Raw genomic sequence first — 21,348 nt, 5'->3', positions numbered from 1 at the left:
ACTCCACCATCACCTCCCCCATTACCACCACCACCATTGCCACCACCTTCCCCATCACCACCACCAGCACCACCACTTCCACCACCATCTCCCCCATAACCACCATCACCTCCCCCATCACCACCATCACCTCCACTCCACCCCCCAAAATCCCACACGGCCCCCCGGGATTTTCGTCGAAGCGGATCTAGGGGTGGGCCGCGCACCGCACGATGAATCCGCAGTGCGAATCGCTCATGATGGACTTCTCCGAGCGGATGTGCTCCTGCTGGCGGGTCTCCACGATGTGCCGCTTCTTGAGGATCTTCATGGCAAAGGTGCGGCTCACATCGCTCTTCAGCTGCACCTGATGGACGTGGTGGAGGAGGAGGTGGAGGAGTAGAGGGAGGGAGGGAGGAGGTTAATGGTGTGTGTATGTGCGTGCATGTGAGAGAGTCTCTAAGCATGCGTGAGTGGTTGAGTGTAGTCGGTGGGCGGGTGGTGTGGTGAGTGGGTGAGTGAGTAAGTGGGTGAGTAGGTGAGTTTCTGGGTGGGTAAGTGATTGGGTGAGTGAGTAGATGAGCGAGTGGTTAAGTGAGTGGGTATGTTGGTGGGTGGGTGGATTGGTGAGTGGGTGGGATGGTGAGAGGGTGGGGATGTGGTTTGGTGAGTGGGTGAGTGAGTGAGTGGGTGATTAGGTGAGTGAGTGGGTGAGTGTGTGAGTGGGTTAGTGAGTGGGTGGGTAGGTGAGTCGGTGGGAGAGTCAGTGAGTGAGTGAGTGGGTGAGTTGGTGGATGAGTGAGTGGGTGAGTGGGTGAGTGAGTCAGTGAGCAAGTAAATGAGTTGGTGAGTGGCTGAGTGTATAGGTGGGTGAGTAAGTGGATGTGTGAGTGGGTTGCTGATTGGGTGAGTTAGTGGGTGAGGTGAGAGAGTGGGTGCATGAGTGAGTGAGAGGGTGAGTGAGTGGGTTGGTGAGTGGGTGAGTAAGTCGGTGAGTGTCTGGGTGGGTGAGTGAGCAGGTGAGTGAGTAGGTGAGTGAGTAGGTGAGTGGGTGGGACCGTGAGTGAGTGGGTGAGTCTGCGAGCCTCACCAATTCCACGCGACCAAACCCACCCACACCCAAGGTGTCGATCGCCGTGAAGTCGCAGAGAGACAACTTGGAGAAGAACGACCCTTCCACCTCCGAGCTGAGTGGATGGGTGAGAGGGTGAGTGGGTGAGTAGGTGAGTGAGTGGGTGGGTGGGTGAGTGAGTGGGTGAGTGAGTGAGTGGGTGTGTGGGTGAGTGGGTGAGTGGGTGGGTTGGGTTTGTGAGTGGGTGGGTGAATGAGCGAGTGGGTGAGTGGGTGGGTGAGTTGGTGAGCGGGCGGGTGAGAGGGTCAGTGAGTGGGTGAGTGAGTAGGTGGGTGCGTGGGTGGGTGAGAGGGTCAGTGAGTGGGTGAGTGAGTAGGTGGGTGAGTGGGTGGGTGAGTCGGTGGGTGAATGCGTATATGCATAGATATACCGAAAGGATTAATTTAATTTCACTCGGGCCTCTATCACACCTACAGATAAAGACAAAGAACCCCCCCCATCCCGTGTAGCCTTAACTAGACTGTAGGGGCAAGTGCTGTTAGCTGTCAGTAGCATTCACCCATTCAGTTGCCCTCTAAGGCACTCACCCATTCACCTGCTCCTGTACCTACGTTCTCACTCATGGACTCACTCACTCAATCACCCACTTACCCACTCTCCGTGTGAGTCTCCGTATGAGTCTCCGCGCGAGTGTGTCTCTCCAGTATGTGAGGTTGTATGGCTGTGTGAATCTGTGACCCTCTTTGTGAGCATGTGCGTCTCTGCGTGCGAGGGGCCGCTAAACTCTCCACCCGGCACTTTGTCGACCAAACACCACGGTGGAAACACCGAAATAAGCTCGTGCTAGAGCCCAGGGGGACAGGCCCTCATCACGCCTTCTGGCCAAACCCCATCTGGCAGAGCCAGGAGACTGAACCCAGCCTTTCAGGGTTCCTCCAGAAACAGGAGAACACTGCGATTGGCCACGTTGAATGCTCAGAATCTCGTTGCAGAGGAGAGGCTGCCCCTCCTCTGTCGGGAGCTGGACCGGTACTGCCTGGACCTCTGTGGAATACAGGAGGTCCGGTGGACCGGTTCTGGCTTCAGCTAATATGAGAGGTGGACAGTTCTCCAATCGAGGCAGAAAACTGACAAACAAAAGGGAGTGGCTCTTCTTTTGAACAAAATAATGAGGGGGGTGTGGGAGCGTGGCGGTGAGGTGTGGAAAGCTGTAAGCCCCAGGCTACTTGGGGCTCATCTCCCCATCAACAAGAGGCGAGGAGTGGTGGTCGTGGTTGCTTATGCCTCCACCGAAGATGAAAATCAGTAGAGGGATGCAGCCAAGGCCGATGAGTCAGATGACCTTCTATGACTTCCTGTCATATGTGTGTCAGTGTTCCCTCTGGATAGAATCATCCTGTTGGGTGACTTTAATGCCTGAGTGAGTTATGATGCCTGAGTTGGAGTGATCGGTAGATGTGGGTCAGATCAACTGAATAACAACGGTAGGAGGCTGCTAGTCTTCTGTGCAGCTCATGGGCTCGTAATTATCAACACGCTGTTCCGGCATCGGCGCATCCACAAAGCATCATGGATATCATGGATGCACGCCGGGTCCATACAAGAGCATCTGCTGGACTATATAGTGATGATGTGAATGCCTGTTATTGGTATGTCTGTGTGAATCTGTGGCTATCTGTGTGAATTTATGCGTGTGTCGCTTTGTGTGTCTCTGTGTGAGTCTCTGGGTGAGTCTCAGTGTGTGCGTCTCTGTGTGTCTCTGTGAGTCTGTGTGTGTGTCTATGTGTGAGTCTCTGTGTGTGTGTTTCTACTTGAGGTTGTATGTTTGTGTGAATCTGTGTTAGTGTCTATGTGAGTCTCTGTGTGAGTCTCTGTCTTTGTCTCTATGAAAAGTTGTATGTCTATGTGAGTCTGTGTGAGTCTCTTTGTGGGTCTGTGTGAGTCTGTGTGAGTCTCTGTATAGGTCTGTGCGAGTCTCTGTTTGTGCCTCCGTGTGAGTCTGTGTGTGAGTCTGTGTTAGTCTCTGTATGGGCTTGTATGAGTCTTTGTGTGAGTCTCTGTGTGTGATTGTACGACTGTGTGATTATGTGACACTGCGAAAGCTAGGGACTCACGTCGCTTTGGAGTCCGTGTCCTCGCAGCATTTGGTGGACATGTCCTCGATGCCCCCGATCAGATGTTTAAACGACCTGATGTCGAGACACAGAGAGACAAAAAGAAGGGTGGTGGGGGTGAGTTAGTGAGTGGGTGGGTGGCTGCGTGGGTGAGTGGGTCGGTGGATGAGTGGGTGGGTGGGTGAGTGAGTGGGTGAGTGAGTGGGTAAGTGAGTAGGTGAGTGTGTGGGTGAGTGAGTGGGTGGGTGAGTGGGTGAGTGAGTGGGTGGGTGAGTGAGTGGGTAAGTGTGTGGGTGAGTGAGAGGGTGGGTGGGTGAGTGGGTGAGTGGGTGAGTGAGTGGGTGGGTGAGTGAGTGGGTAAGTGAGTGGGTGGGTGGGTGGGTGAGCGGGTGGGTGAATGAGTGGGTGGGTGAGTGGGTGAGTGATTAGTGATTGAAGCGTCAGGTATTCTCAGGCACAGTCATGCCCTCCCTTCCCTATGCGAACCATGGAGCCTGTTTGACAGAAAATCTGCGCCGAAATGAAACATTCAGACTGGCCCTGCCTATGGAGTGAACTTCCAGGTTGGATTGTGTGAGAAGCTCAGATCCTTGAAAGATCTAGACACAATCCCATCATCAGCCTCCTTGGGCAGACAAGGCTTGCGTTGACTGAGTCATCTAACCCGCACGCCCAGCCACCGCATGCCTAAACAGCTTTTGTTCGGCCGGACAGAGGGGTCTAAACGGGCACGGCACGGGCGAGAGAAGACATGGAGTGATGAGGTACAAGAGGATGTGGAGCTAATTGGACTTGCTGATGACCGTTACCAGCTCGGCCATCTTTGTTTGCACACCGTACCAGGGACTCATTTGAGGCTGAGTCGACCTAGGGGAGGCCCATGACCGGTTCAGATAATCGTTACTGGTTTTTGGCCGTGAGCTGGAATCGAACCTGGATCGCCGGGTTCGTAGCGCAGCGCACTAACCGCTACACGAGTCTGTGTGTAGCTGACACAAACACACAGACACGCACAAAGATAGTGGGGAGCGGTGGTGCAGCGGTCAGCGCGACGCTGCGCTACAAACCCGGCTGAGACCCAAGTTCGATTCCTGCTCACGGCCACCACCAACGCCTGGTGGTCATTACCTGAACCGGTCCTGGGCCTCCCCTAGGTCGACTCAGCCTCAATTGACTACCTGGTGCGGTGGTGTGTAAAGAACATCGGCACTGGGGAGACAAAAGCGGCCGGGCGTGGTGCTGGCCACCCCCAACCCTCGTGTGCCACGGTGCCGGTAGCCTTCATAGGCGCTGCTACTCGCTACTAACAGCCACTTGCCCCAACAGTCTGTTACAGGCTACACGGGGGATCTTTGTCTTTGTCCGCAGACGTACACAGACAGAGACACACACACACAGCAGTCAGTGTCTCCCCCCCCCCTCTCTCACCACTCTCCCCCCCCCCTCTCTCCCCCCCCCTCTCTCCCCACTCTTCCCCCCCCCTTCTCTCTCCCCCCCCCTCTCTCCCCACTCTCCCCCCTCCCCACTCCCCCCCCCCCTCTCTCTCCCCCCCCACCTCTCTCTCCCCCCCCCCCTCTCTCTCCCCCCCTCTCTCCCAACTCTCCCCCCCCTCTCTCTCCCCACCCTCTCTACCCACTCTCCCCCCTCCCCACTGCCCCCCCCCTCTCTCCCCCCCCCCACCTCTCTCTCCCCCCCCTCTCTCTCCCAACTCTCCCCCCCCTCTCTCTCCCCACCCTCTCTACCCACTCTCCTCCCATCTCTCCCCCCCATCCCCCCTCTCTCTCCCCCCTCTCTCCCCACTCTCCCCCCCCCCCTTCTCTCTCCCCCCCTCTATCTCCCCACCCTCCCCTCCTTCTCTCTTCCCCCCACTCTCTCTCCCCACTCTCCCTCTCCCCCCCTCTCTCTCCCCACTCCCCCCCCCCTTCTCTCCCCCCCCCCTCTTTCTCCACACTCCCCCCCCCCCTTTCTCCCCACTCTCCCTTTCTCTCTCCCCCCCCTCTCTCCCCACTCTCCCCCCCCCCCCTTCTCTCTTCCCCCCCCTCTCTCTCCCAACTTTCCCTTTCTCTCTCCCACCTCCTCTCTCTCCCCACTCTCCCCTCCCCCTTCTCTCTCCCCCCCCTCTCTCTCCACTCTCCCCCCCCCCTCTCTCCCCACTCTCTCCCCCCTTCTCTCCCCCCCCCTCTCTCCTCACACCCTCAGGCCATCATGAGCCACTCTGTTCCACATCTGCCCCACATCTGCCCCCCTCACAAAGCAGACAGATCATGCACAGAAGCAGGTACAGCTCCCCCGTGTAGCCCACGCAGGCTGTCTGGGTCCAGTGCTGTTGGCGAGTAGTCAATAGATTGTAGTGGTGGTGGTGGTGGGGTGGTCTGAACCAACATGCAACCTCCCCCCCCCCCCCCCCCCGCCCAGCCACCTTTGTCTCCCTACGCTCTAAACTAAACTATTTTATTTTTTAATTTACCGGGCAAAGCCCAAACTGAGCTACGCATCTCTTTTATCAGAAGCGACCTGGTCATCACAAATGATAGCAGCTCAACGAATTGGGTGACAGCATCACGTGGACGTTCAGAGCAGCAGTCAAATATTCTAAATCGCGTGACCTTAATACTCATAGAGGCCCATACTCATAGAAACCCATACTCATAGAGACCCACAGAGATCCAGAGAGCCATATAGACCCATAGAAACCCACAGAGACGCGAACAGACCCATACTCATAGAGACCCATGCCATATAAAACAATATAAACCCACAGAGACCCATAGAAACCCACAGAGAAACGCAGAGACCCATACTCATAGAGACCCATACTCATAGAGACCCATACTCATAGAGACCCACAGAGATCCAGAGAGCCATATATACCCATAGAAACCCACAGAGACCCATAGAAACCCACAGCGACGCGCAGACACCCATACTCATAGAGACCCATACTCATAGAGACCCATAGTAAAACTCAACTATTTTTTTTAATGTTACCAGGTATAAGGCCCACTTAGCTATGTATTTTTTTTTAAGAAGCGACATGATCACCACAAACGATAACTCAACGGAAGTGGCTGATATCGTCATCACGTGGAAATGTATAGCAGCAGCCAAATCACTATAAACGTGCGACGTTGCTTCTAAATGTGGAGGGGGGAAAACTGGTGGACCCGGAGACAAATCCACGCGACCACCATGGGGAGAGAAAGAGATGCAGACTCAAAATATACAGCAGCAGGCATCGTCAGGGTCGAGATTGAACCGATGACCTTCTGGTTTCCAGGCGAGGGCGTTAACATCTCGCAGGGTCCGGGATCGAACCCACGAACCTCCTGCAGACCAAGCAAGAGAGTTAACATCTCGCAGGGTCGGGATCGAACCCACGACCTCTTGCATACCAGGCGAGGTAGTTAACATCTCCTAGCCACCGTGAATATGATGAGAGGGAGAGAGACACAGACTCTAAATATATAGCAGCAGGCATCATCAGGGTCGAGATTGAACCGATGACCTCCTGGTTTCCAGGCGAGGGAGTTAACATCTCGCAGGGTCCGGGATCGAACCCACAAACCTCCTACAGACCAGGCGAGGGAGTTAACATCTCGCAGGGTCCAGGATCGAACCCACGAACCTCCTACAGACAAAGCGAGAGAGTTAAAATCTCATAGCCACCGCTGCACCCACTCACTCACTCTCTGTCGATGACCAGGCACGTGACTGACTCCACTGCGATCACGTTGGCTGTCCTCACGTCCTCCCTGTGGGCAGGAACACACACGTGGCAATAGAGGCTCGTCATCATCATTATCACCATGACCATCAACATCGTTGCCATCATCATTATCACCATGACTATCATCATTATTACCATTATCACCATTATGGCGATCATCATGGCCATCATAATCATTATCATTATTATCATCATCATTATTATCATCATTAGGTTTATCATTACCATCATCAACATCATTCCTATTACCATAATACTTACCATCATCATTACCACCATCATAACCGTCATCATTATTATCATCATCATTATCATCAACATCATTACCATCATCACTATGATAATTAACATCATTACCACCATCATTATCATCATTATTATCATCATTACCATCATCATTACCATTATGAGCAACAGCAGAATATGCATGAGTGTGTGATAGGGTGGGTAAGTGGGTGGGTGAGTGAATGAGTGGGTGAGTGAGTGGAAGGGGGTGTGAGTGAATGAATGGGAGGGTGGGTGAGTGAGTATGTGGGTGAGTTAGTGAGTGGTTGAGTGAGTAAGTGGGTGAGTAAGTGGGTGAATGTCTGCATGAGTGGTTGGGTGAGTGTGTATGACTGTGTATGAGTGAGTAGGAGCGGTCGTATAGCGGTTAGCGCGCTGCGCTACGAACCCGGCGACCCGGGTTCGATTCTCGCTCACGGGCAACACCAGTGACGATTATCTGAACCGATCCTGGGCCTCCCCTAGGTCGACTCAGCCTCAAATGAGTACCTGGTGTGATGTGTAAACATCGCCACTGGGGAGACAAAGACGGCCAGGCGTGGTGTTGGCCGCCCACCCCCTCGCGTGCCGTGCTGGCCTTTAGAGATGCTCGCTAACAGCACTTGCCCCTACAGTCTGTTGAGTGAGTGGGTGGGTGGTTGAGTTAGTGGTTGAGTAAGTGGATTAATGGATTGGTGGTTGAGTGAGTGGGTGGGTGAGTGGGTGGGTGAGTGTGTGGGTGAGTAACTGACCCCTGTAACGCCATCTCTCCGAACCAGTCTCCCCTTCCCAGGGACCTCAGAAGCTCAGGCTCGTCACTCACCCCCTCGGCCTGTCTCGTTACATTCACCTGGCCAGCAAAATCATCATCAGCAACATTGTCAACAGCAACATCATCACTGCATCCAGAAACTACCGACACGGCCATTGAGAATTCACCCACCGACACGGCCATCGTGAACCCCACTGACATAGCCATCGTGATCCACGCTGACACGGCCATCGTAAACCCCACCCACACGGCCATCTTGAACCACCGACACAGCCATCGTGAACCCACCCACCCAGACGGCCATTGTGAGCCCACCCACCCACACGGCATTTGTCAACCCCACCGACATGGCCATCATGAACCTCACTGACATGACCATTGAGAATTCACCCACCGACACGGCCATTGTGAACTCTCACTGACACGGCCATCGTGATCCACGCTGACACGGCCATCGTAAACCACACCCACACGGCCATCTTGAACCACCGACACAGCCATCGTGAACCCACCCACCCAGACGGCCATTGTGAGCCCACCCACCCACACGGCATTTGTCAACCCCACCGACATGGCCATCATGAACCCACCAACAGGGCCATCGTGAACCCCATCCACACGGCCATCGTGAACCTCACCCACACGGCCATCGTGAGCCAGGTTACCTGCCCTTTGCTGATGATGAAGAAGGTGTCTCCACTCGCCCCTTGCCTGATGATGTAGTCTCCGGCATCATAGTGCATCTGTGGGAGAGACAAAGACAAAAATCCCACGTGTAGCCTGTAACAGACTATTTACACACCGCACACCAGGTCCTCATTTGAGGCTGTGTTGACCTAGGAGAGGCCCAGGACCGGTTCAAATAATCGTCACTGATGTTGACCATGAGCGAGAATCGAACTCGGGTCACTAGGTTCGTAGTGCAGCGTATTGCTCACCGCTACACCACCGCTCCCCGAGACAGAGAGGACACACGGACACGACCATCACCACCGCTTCCTCGACCTTCACCACAGCTACCAACGGCACCACCTCCACCATCATCAACAACTGCCATCTGGACGTTGAGGCCACGTGAAGTGTCAAACGCCCGCTGGCAGGAGGTCACGGGGCAGACCCAGGTGCCACGGGTCGACTGACTGAGATGAGTGGCCGATGCACCACCTGGGCCCCCTACCGAGCCTGGCATAAAGTGCCATTGGTGACGTCACCGCCACTTAGTGGTGAAAGTTGTTTTTTGTGTTTGAATGTCTATACTGGGTCGACTCAGCCTCAAGTGAGTCTGTGGGTCTCTGTGAGTCTCTATGGGTCTGGGTGTCTGTGGGTCTCTGTGTGAGTCTGTGGGTCTCTGTGTGAGTCTGTGTGGGTTCCTGTGTGAGTCCGCGAGTCTCTGTGTGAGTCTGTGGGTCTCTGTGTGAGTCTGTGTGGGTCTCTGTGTGAGTTTGTGGGTCTCTGTGTGAGTCAGTGTGGGTCTTTGTGTGAGTCTGGGTCTGTGTGGGTCTCCGTGTGGGTCTCTCTGTGAGTGTGCGGGTCTCTGTGTGAGTCGGTGTGGGTCTCCGTGTGAGTCTGTGTGGGTCTCCGTGTGAGTCTGTGGGTCTTTGTGTGAGCCTGTCGGTCTATGTTTGAGTCTATGGGTGTCTGTGTGAGTCTGTGTGTCTCTGTGTGAGTCTGTGGGTGTGTGTGTGAGTCTGTATGAGTCTGTGTGTGTGTCGTGTGCGAGTGAGTGAGTGTTTGATGTTTCACCTCCTCAATAACATCAGCCAGCTTGCTGATCACCTCCTCTGCCAGATTCTGAAAGGATGGCACACTGACCCACACAACAAACAAACAAACACAAACAAACACAAACATGAACAAACATCAAATATGCAAATCTCCCGTATAGCCTTAGGAGATGTTAACTCACTCGCCTGGAAAGCAGAAGATCATACGTTTGATGCCGAACCTGACGATGTCCACTACTGCTGTATAATCTTTATTTGAAGCTTTCGTGACTGCAGGAATCTATACTCTTTTGTTCTTTCGTTAAAGTCACGTAGGTATAAAATAAAATATATCACGACGTTATGGGAGCAACACAATCGTTCATCATTAGGTGGGAAAGCATGGTCTGCTGCTGAGGCAGACTGTTTTAAAAGGTTGTTATCACGGTATTACACTTTCTACTGGCAAGGTAAACAGCAGAACGAACCAAGGCAACACGGTGTTGGGTTCGCCGTCAAAAACACACTCCTTGGCATGATGGAACCACCAACCGCAGGCTCCGAGCGGATTCTGCTCATGAGACTGCTCACTGCTTCTGGCCATGTAAACATCCTGATTGTCTACGCCCCAACACTCGACTCACCTCCGGAGATTCATGACCAGTTCTATGAAGAGCTTCACAATATTATTCGCAAAATCCCCAGCTCTGAGCACATGTTTCTTCTGTTGGGAGACTTCAATGCAAGGGTTGGGGCTGACCACGACGCGTGGTCCGCATGCCTTGGCTATCATGGCATCGGAAAGATGAATGCCAGTGGCCAAAGACTACTGGAGCTTTGTTCATACAACAATCTCTGTATCACAAACTCACTAAACCATGCCATAAAGTATCATGGAGACACCCAAGGTCTCTTAATTGGCACAAACTGGACCTCGTCATCACCCGACGAGCCGCTCCTCAACTCAGTACTCATCACACGCAGCTACCACAGAGCAGTCTGTGACACCGATCACTCGCTGGTATCCAGCAAGGTCAGACTATGCCCAAAAAGATATGCAACCTCAAACAAAAGCGCTACCTACGTATCAACTCTGCCAAGACCTCCCCCCCAGAGCTCACTCAATCATTCCAACACAGCCTTGAGCAGTCCCTATACGACACACCAGATGGAAGCATGGAGACAAAGTCGGCATACATCAGAGACGCCATCTTCAATGCAGCCATCAATATCTTCGGTAAGCAGACAAGGCGGAACACAGACTGGTTTGAGGAACACCTGGCTATATTGGAACCCATCCTCCAAGCCAAGCGCATGGCGCTCCTGAAGTACAAGCAGGTCCCAAGTACAGGATCATTAAGGGCTTTGAAAGCTGCCCGCAGTGCAGCTCAAACAACCACCAGACGCTGCGTCAACAACTACTAGGTGAACCTCAGCAGTAGGATCCAACTCGCCTCTGACACTGGCAATATCCGTGCCATGTATGAAGGCATCAAGACAGCCTTTGGTCCAAACATTAGAAGGATTGCCCCCCTTAAATCCAGCACAGGGGCCATCATCACTGATAAACAAGAGCAAATGGCCAGGTGGGTAGAACACTACTCAGAGCTCTACTCACGAGACAACGGTGTGTCAGAAGCTGCCCTTGCTGCTGTAAAGCCCTTACTAACGATACACGAACTGGACAATGTTCCAACCTTGAAGGAACAGGACAACGCCACCAACTCACGAGCCAGTGGCAAGTCCCCGGGACAGAACGGCATCACACCTGAGGTACTGAAATGTGCGAAACCCGCCGTCCTCACAAAACTCCATGAACTTATCTGCCAGTGCTGGGAAGAAGGAGCAATGCCTCAAGACATGAGAGATGCCAACATCATCACCCTATATATAAACAAGGGTGACCGTGGAGACTGCAATAACTACCGTGGCATCTCCCTGCTGAGCATCGTGGGGAAAACCTTTGCCCGTGTGGTCCTCAGCAGGTTACAGATACTAGCTGAGAGGAAATATCCTGAGGCTCAGTGTGGCTTCAGAACAGGAAGGTCCACAATTGACATGCTCTTCTCCTTGTGTCAGCTACAGAAGAAATGCCGAGAACAGAGAATGCCCCTGTACTTGGCATTCATTGATCTTACAAAAGCCTTTGACCTCATCAGTAGGGAAGGCCTCTTCAAACTTCTTCAAAGTGATCGGCTGCCCACCGAAGCTGCTGGCAGTCATCTCCTCTTTCCATGACAACATGAAAGGAACAACACAGCACAGCGGCACCACCTCAGAGGAATTTCCCATACTCAGCGGTGTAAAGCAGGGCAGCGTGCTTGCCCCAACACTGTTTGGCATCTTTTGTTTCACTTATGCTCACACATGTCTTTGGGACAGCAAAAGAGGGAGTCTTTCTCCATACAAGATCTGATGGCAAACTCTTCAATCTTGGCCGTCTCAGATCCAAAACCAATGTCCGCAAAGCCCTCATCAGAGAACTCCTATTCGCTGGTGATGCCGCGTTGACAGCTCACACAGAACAAGGTCTGCAGACACTCATCGACCACCTTGCCAATGCCTGCAACAACTTTGGCCTGACAATCAGTCTGAAAAAGACCAATGTCATGGGCCAGGATGTCAGAGACACCCCTTCCATAAACATTTGCAGCTACACTCTGGAAGTCGTTCAGGACTTCACCTACTTGGGTTCCACCATCACCTGCAATTTGTCCCTTGACACAGAGATTGACAAGCGCATTGGGAAGGTGTCCACAGCTATGTTCAGGTTGACCAAAAGAGTGTGGGAGAACAAATCCCTAACGCTCAACACCAAAGTACAGGTGTATCGGGCCTGCGTCCTTAGCACCCTCCTCTATGGGTCTGAGTCCTGGACAACATACGCCCATCAAGAACATCGACTAAACACATTCCACCTCCGATGTCTCAGGCGCATCCTCGGTATCAGATGGCAAGATCGCATTCCCTACACCTCAGTCCTCAACTTGGCCAACATTCCCAGCATGTACTTTCTACTCAGACATAGGCGCCTGAGATGGCTTGGACACGTGCGCCGCATGCAGGATGGCAGAATACCCAAGGATGTCTTGTACGGCGAGCTGGCATCAGGCACACGGGTCACTGGTCGCCCAGTCCTGCGCTTCAAAGACGTCCGTAAACGGGACATGAAGAGCTGCGACATCAACCCAAATGACTGGGAGAAAACTGCCGGCGACTGACTCAGCTGGCAGCAAGCTGTGAAAACAGGCCTCAGGAGAGGCGAGGAGGAAAGACACACCGCTTGGCAGACCAAGAGGAAGCGACGTAAAGAAAAAGCAGCAAACACCTCTGGAGCTGCCACCGCATTCACTTGCAATTGCTGTGGCAAGGATTGCCACTCAAGGGTTGGCCTACTAAGTCATTATAGGCGCTGCAAAACCTACAGCTGACCTCGTAAGGCGCAAAGGAATTGTCTCTCGCGACATGAAGGCCTATGGAAAAAAAAAACCAGTCTGCCTCAGTAGCAGGCCATGCTTTCTCACCTGATGACGGATGCTTGTGTTGCACCCGAAACGTCGTGATTTATTTCATACCTACGTGACTTTACCGAAAGAACCAAAGAGTACTGCTGTATATTTGGAGTTTGCGTTTCTCTCTCCCCGCGTCGTTGCCACTGCGTGGATTTTATTCCTCCGGGGTCTGAATGTCACAAATGATCGCAGCTAAATGAAGTGGCCAATGGTCATCAATTTATAGCAGCGGCCAAATAATCCAAGGGCATGTTTCTGAATATGGAGTAGACATCCACGCAGTGACCACGGGGAGAGAGACGCCAACTCCGAATATATAGCAGAAGGCGTCAGGGTCCAGATCAAACCAACGACCATCCTGCATATCTGGCGAGGAAGATACAATCTCCTAGCCACCGGGACACCCAGAGAGAGACACAGAGAGACACAGAAAGACACACAGAGAGAGACACACATAGAGACACACAGAGAGACACACAGAGAGACACCCAGAGAGACACAGAGAGAGACATGCAGAGACACACACAGAGAGACACGCAGAGAGAGACACACACAGAGACCCACAGAGACACAGAGAGAGACACACACAGAGACACACACAGAGAGACACACACAAAGAGAGACACACAGAGAGAGACACAGAAAAACACGCAGAGAGACACACACAGAGAGACACCCACAGAGACACACACATAGAGAGACACACAGAGACACACAGAGAGAGACACACACAGAGAGACACAGAGACACACAGAGACACACAGAGAGACACACAGAGACACACACAGAGACACACAGAGAGACACACACAGAGACACACAGAGACACACACAGAGAGACACACAGAGACACACACAGAGCGACACACAGAGACACACACAGAGACACACACAGAGACACACACAGAGACACACAGGGACACACACAGGGACACACAGAGACACACAAAGACACACACAGAGACACACAGAGAGACACACACAGAGACACACAGAGACACACACAGAGACACACAGAGAGACACACACAGCGACACACAGAGACACACACAGAGACACACAGAGAGACACACACAGAGAGACACACAGAGACACACACAGAGAGACACACAGAGACACACACAGAGACACACACAGAGAGACACACAGAGACACACAGAGACACACACAGAGACACACACAGGGACACACAGAGACACACACAGACACACACAGAGACACACAGAGAGACACACACAGAGACACACAGAGACACACACAGAGACACACAGAGAGACACACACAGCGACACACAGAGACACACACAGAGACACACAGAGAGACACACACAGAGACACACACAGAGACACACAGAGAGACACACACAGCGACACACACAGAGACACACAGAGACACACACAGAGACACACAGAGAGACACACACAGAGAGACACACAGAGACACACACAGAGACACACACAGAGAGACACACAGAGACACACAGAGACACACACAGAGACACACACAGACACACACAGAGACACACAGAGACACACACAGAGACACACACAGAGACACACACACAGAGACACACACAGAGACACACAGAGAGACACACACAGAGACACACAGAGAGACACACACAGAGACACACACAGAGACACACAGAGACACACACAGAGCGACACACAGAGAGACACACAGAGACACACACAGAGCGACACACAGAGACACACACAGAGACACACACAGAGAGAGACACCCAGAGAGAGACACACAGAGAGAGACACACAGAGAGACACACTCAGAGAGACACACAGAGAGACACGCAGAGACACACACAGAGAGACACACAGAGACACACAGAGACACACACAGAGACACAGAGAGACACACAGAGAGAGACACACAGAGAGAGACACACAGAGAGACACCCACAGAGACACACAGAGAGAGACACACACAGAGACACACACAGAGACACACGGAGAGACACGCAGAGACACTCACAGAGACACGCAGAGACACTCAGAGAGACACACAGAGACACAGAGACACACAGAGAGGCACACCTCTTCAGGAAGTCCATGTACTCGGCCTGCTTGATGAGGCCAGTCCTCATCATGATCGTCTGGAAGCATTGGCGGTCGATTGCCCAGAGGCGCACGTTCGTGATGGCTGAGGACACACGGACACACACACACGGCACACACACACGGACACACACACACGGACACACACACACGGACACACACACACGGCACACGGACACACACACACACGGACAAACACACACGAACAAACACACACACACACATCAGACGGACACACACACGGACACACACACGGACACACACACAGGGACACACACACACACACAAAGTCAAGAGAAAGGTCCCCCGTATAGCCTTAACAGACTGTTGGGGCAAGTGCTGTTAGCGGGCACCTATGAAGGCCGGCACGGCACACGAGGGGGCGAGTGGCCAGCACCGCGCCCAGCAGCCTTTGTCTCCCTAGTGGCAACGTTTACACACCGCACCAGGTACTAATTTGGAGGCTGAGTCGACCTAGGAGAGGCCCGGAACTGGTTTAAATAATCGTCACTGGTGGTGTTGGCCGTGAGCTGGAATCAATCCCGTGTCGCCGGGTTCATAGCGCAGCGTAGCGCTAACCGATGCACCACCGCTCCCCACACACACACAGTAACACACACACGGACACACACGGACACACACAGTAACACACACACGGACACACACCACACAGAGACACACACAGACACAAACCACACACGGACACACACAGACACACACCACACAGACACACACACAGACACACACCACACAGAGACACACACAGACACACACCGGCACTTGCCCCAACAGCCCACGTGGACTACCCGGGGCAGCTCTGTGTTGTGAGTGTGGACGCGCCTCTGAAGGTTGCGTTTGATAGCCTCTTCAGCACGATGACTGCCCTATCACACTCCATGAAAGTAACACTCTCACATAATCACACAGGCAAAGCGCCCCGTGTAGCCTTCAACAGACTGTTGGGGCAAGTGCTGTTAGTATCGAGCAGCACTCACCCATTCATCTCACTCACCCACCCACTCACTCACCCACTCACTCACTCACCCACTCACCCACTCGCTCACTCGCTCACCCACCTACTCGCTCACTCACCCACACACTCACCCACCCACTCACCCACCCACTCATTCACCCACTCGCTCACCCACTGACTCCCTCACCTACTCGCTCACTCACCTACTTGCTCACTCACCAACACACTCACCCACTCGCTCACCCACTGACTCACTCACCCACTCGCTCACCCACTGACACACTCACCCACTCGCTCACCCACCTACTCGCTCACTCACCCACACACTCACCCACCCACCCACCACTCACCCACTCGCTCACTCACCTACTCGCTCACTCACCCACTCACTCACCCACTCACTCACTCACCCACTCACCCGCTCACCCACTCGCTCACCCACCTACTCGCTCACTCACCCACACACTCACCCACCCACTCACTCACCCACTCGCTCACCCACTCACTCACTCACCCACTCGCTCACTCACCTACTTGCTCACTCACCCACACACTCACCCACTCGCTCACCCACTGACTCACTCACCCACTCGCTCACCCACTGACACACTCACCCACTCGCTCACCCACCTACTCGCTCACTCACCCACACACTCACCCACCCGCCCACTCACTCACCCACTCGCTCACCCACCCACCCACTCACCCACTCACTCACTCACCCACTCACCCACTCGCTCACTCGATCACTCATCCACTCGCTCACTCACCCACACACTCACCCACCCACTCACCCACCCACCCACTCATTCACCCACTCGCTCACCCACTGACTCCCTCACCTACTCGCTCACTCACCCACACACTCACCCACCCACTCACTCACCCACTCGCTCACCCACTGACTCACTCACCCACTCGCTCACTCACCTACTTGCTCACTCACCCACACACTCACCCACTCGCTCACCCACTGACTCACTCACCCACTCGCTCACCCACTGACACACTCACCCACTCGCTCACCCACCTACTCGCTCACTCACCCACACACTCACCCACCCGCCCACTCACTCACCCACTCGCTCACCCACCCACCCACTCACCCACTCACTCACTCACCCACTCACCCACTCGCTCACTCGCTCACCCACCTACTCGCTCACTCACCCACACACTCACCCACCCACTCACCCACCCACTCACTCACCCACTCGCTCACCCACTGACTCCCTCACCTACTCGCTCACTCACCTACTTGCTCACTCACCAACACACTCACCCACTCGCTCACCCACTGACTCACTCACCCACTCGCTCACCCACTGACACACTCACCCACTCGCTCACCCACCTACTCGCTCACTCACCCACACACTCACCCACCCACCCACCCACCCACTCGCTCACTCACCTACTCGCTCACTCACCCACTCACTCACCCACTCACTCACTCACCCACTCACCCGCTCACCCACTCGCTCACCCACCTACTCGCTCACTCACCCACACACTCACCCACCCACTCACTCACCCACTCGCTCACCCACTGACTCACTCACCCACTCGCTCACTCACCTACTTGCTCACTCACCCACACACTCACCCACTCGCTCACCCACTGACTCACTCACCCACTCGCTCACCAACTCGCTCACCCACCTCCATGCTCACTCACGCACACACTCACCCACCCACTCGCTCACCCACTGACTCACTCACCCACTCGCTCACCCACTGACACACTCACCCACTCGCTCACCCACCTACTCGCTCACTCACCCACACACTCACCCACCCGCCCACTCACTCACCCACTCGCTCACCCACTGACTCACTCATCCACTCGCTCACTCACCTACTCGCTCACACACCCACACACTCACCCACCCACTCACTCACCCATTCGCTCACCCACTGACTCACTCACCCACTCGCACACCCACCTACTCGCTCACTCACCCACATACTCACCCACTCGCTCACCCACTGACTCACTCACCCACTCGCTTACCTACCTACTCACTCACCCACCCACTCATTCACCCACTCGCTCACCCACTGACTCACTCACCCACTCGCTCACCCACCTACTCGCTCACTCACCCACACACTCACCCACCCACTCACTCATCCTCTACAAAGACAAAGATCCCCTTTATAGCTTGTAACAGACTGTTTGGGCAATTGCTGTTAGCGAGTTGCACTCACTCAGCTACTCAATCACTCACCCACCCACTCACCCACTCATTCACCTACTTACTCACCCACCCACTCACCCACTAACCCACTCACCTACTTACTCACCCACCCACTCACTCACATACTTACTCACCCACCCACTCACCCACTGACCCACTCACTTACCTCCTTACTCACTTACCCACCCACCCTATCACCCTCTACAAAGACAAAGCTCCCCCGTATTGCGTCAACAGACTGTTGGGGCAAGTGGCTGTGAGTAGCGAGTAGCACCACTGCACCGGGTACTCATTTCAGGCCGAGTCTACCTAGGGGAGGGAGTCCCAGGACCGGGTCCAGACAATCGTCAACGGCGCTGATGGTGGCCATGAGCGCAGGAATCCAACTCGGGTCGCCGTCCCGGGAATTCGTAGCGGTGGTTCAGCGCTAACCGCTGCACCACCGCTCCCCTTCCATTGGGTCACGGCTTTAGTGGCTGACATTCACGGAGCCGGGATTCCAAGGATTTTGATTTCCTTCAACCGGCTTCCGCAGATTTCGATCAGCAGTGACTTGATTGATGCATTGAGTTGATATTTACTCCCGTGATGAGCGCACGGCTGCACATCTATAGTGGGTGGGTGGTGGGTGAGTGGGTGGTGGGTGAGTGAATAGGTGGGTGAGCGAATGGGTGAGTGGGTAAGTGGGTGGATGGTGAGTGGGTGGGTGGTCAGTGGATGGTGGGTGAGTGGGTGGGTGGGTGAGTGAATGGGTGAGTGGGTGGGTGGTGAGTGGGTGGTGGGTGAGTGGGTGGGTGGTGAGTGGGTGGGTGAGTGGGTGGGTTGTGAGTGGGTGGTGGGTGAGTGGGTGAGTTAGTGGGTGGGTGAATGGGTGGGTGGGTGGGTGAATGGGTCAGTGAGTGAGTGGGTTGGTGCGTGGTGGGTGGGTGCGAGGTGGGTGGGTGAGTTTGTGGGTCGGTGAATGGGCAGGGGGGGGGTGAATGGGTAAGTGGGTGGGTTTGTGGGTGGTGGGTGAGTGAGTGTGTGGGTGGGTGGGTGGATAAGTGGTAGATGAGTGGGTGGGTGGGTGGATGGATGGGTGAGTTAGTGAGTGGATGGGTGAGTTAGTGAGTGGATGGGTGATTGAGTGGGTGCGGAGTGAGTGGGTGGGTTGGTGGGTGAATGTGTGGGTGGGTTGGTCGGTGTAAGAGTGGGTGATTCAGTTGCGTGGGTGGGTGAATAAAGTCAGTGAGTGATTAGGTGGGTGGGTGAGTGGCTGTGTGGGTAAGGGAGGCCCAGGACCGGTTCAGATTGTCACACTATGTAACAAAAAAAATGTTGTCCCTGGGTAGTAAGTATTATTTTCTAATTGCTTATGCCTCAAAAGTACAGAAAATGGATATTATTCCCCAAAAACTTTGCTTTTGTGACCAGGACAGTGATATTTCGAGTTAAAGTTTTCGTGACTGCAGGGATTCATCTTCTTGGTTCTTTCGGTAAAGTCACGTAGAAGGGAAGTAATAAAATAATAAAAATAAAACATAATAAAAAAATATAATAACATAATATTTTATTATGTTTTATTTTTATTATTTTATTACTTCCCTTCTACGTGACTTTACCGAAAGAACCAAGAAGAGGACAGTGATATTTAGAAATTCACCTATTTTCAATGAGAATTCCAGATATATTCAGTGTTGAGTAAACTTGGAGTAACTTATAGAACATTCTCGAACTTTCCAGTAATATAAATTGTCGTATAAATACAGGGGCCTTAAGCCCACCTGGCAGCCCTTTGATTGGTGGAAAACCAACCACGGTCGGGTTGGCTGCCCACCACTTAAATTATCATTGGCTGCTGACATTTGGGCTACTCCCATTTCAAACCCTTATAAACAGTTTGCCTTGGAAGCTAACCCCCCTTTTCCTGATGATGACCGCTTGTGTTGCGATCGAAACATCGAATATTTGTGTTATTTTTAAATCCTTTATAAGTTCGCTTGCTTGCTTACGACCGTGCAAATCTTTCGGTCGTTTTTTTAACCCACTTCCCGTGATCCAATCGAGCTGAGATTTTCCACACAGACTCGTTGTGCGTGACAATTTATGTTCGTGAAAATATTTTCCAAAATTTTACACTTTTAGGACAAAAATATTACATTTAATTACCAATTGCTTAATGGTGCAATGCAATCATCTGACCCATAGGTGGCAGCCATCTCAAGCCAGAGGACGAGAGGACTCTAGCCGCCACGCACATAAAGGATTTATAGTGAAAAACTTTGTTTTTACGGGTTATACTTGTTGTTATTTTCTTTGAACCTATCTACGAACCGAAAGACCCAATAATATGTAGATACGGAGTCGGCAGCCTTCACGTACCTTCAAGAATTCTTCCCTAAGCTGTCTCAGGCAAAAGTCAAAGCCGGTGTCTTCGTCGAACCACAGATGAAGAAGATCCTGGAGTGCAATGAATTCCCCAAGAAGCTCACTAGTAAGGAGAAAGCGGCTTGGAACAGGTTTGTGGCAATGGTTCGTGGCTTCCTGGACAATCACAAGGTTGAAAACTATGTGGAGCTAGTTGAGACTCTGGTGAAGAACCACGGCACAATAGGCTGTATGATGTCCCTCAAAGTCCATATCCCTGATGCTCATCTTGATTAATTCAAGGTGAACATGGGAGCGTACTCGGAGGAGCAAGGCGAGCGCTTCCACCAGGATATATTGGACTTTGAACGCCGCTACCAAGGATAGTATAACGATAACATGATGGGAGACTACATTTGGGGGCTGATTCGTGAAAGGGATTTACAGTAGAATTTGTAAATCTTGAAAAACTACTCACTTCTAAATCTTTTGTAGTCATTTTGTATTACTTTAGTATAAATGCATGTTAATTTCGATTCATATGTTGTTGTTTTCTGACTTTATGTGAACGAAAAGACACAAATTTGCCCGTTTTCTCATTGAAATAAGGTACA

General features: G+C 52.9%; 1 protein-coding gene across 3 annotated transcripts in view; it reads right to left on the bottom strand.

Annotated features, from left to right (window-relative positions):
• LOC133359698 (cGMP-dependent protein kinase 1-like) overlaps positions 1-21,348 on the bottom strand; it is a 329,349-nt gene that overhangs the window by 16,151 nt on the left and 291,850 nt on the right. For all 3 annotated transcript variants that reach the window (XM_061578215.1, XM_061578213.1, XM_061578216.1), the window contains 8 exons: positions 15,194-15,299; positions 9,672-9,735; positions 8,594-8,671; positions 7,909-8,006; positions 6,852-6,917; positions 3,166-3,240; positions 1,070-1,166; positions 207-346 (listed from right to left, as the gene is read on the bottom strand). In XM_061578215.1, the coding sequence (XP_061434199.1) occupies positions 207-346; positions 1,070-1,166; positions 3,166-3,240; positions 6,852-6,917; positions 7,909-8,006; positions 8,594-8,671; positions 9,672-9,735; positions 15,194-15,299 (724 nt within the window). The remainder of the gene's footprint in view (positions 1-206; positions 347-1,069; positions 1,167-3,165; positions 3,241-6,851; positions 6,918-7,908; positions 8,007-8,593; positions 8,672-9,671; positions 9,736-15,193; positions 15,300-21,348) is intronic.

Source organism: Lethenteron reissneri, chromosome 65 (genome assembly GCF_015708825.2).
Source record: "Lethenteron reissneri isolate LAM-NWPU_2019-01 chromosome 65, ASM1570882v1, whole genome shotgun sequence".
Lineage (NCBI taxonomy): Eukaryota > Metazoa > Chordata > Hyperoartia > Petromyzontiformes > Petromyzontidae > Lethenteron > Lethenteron reissneri.
This window is presented reverse-complemented; position numbering and strand designations above follow the sequence as displayed.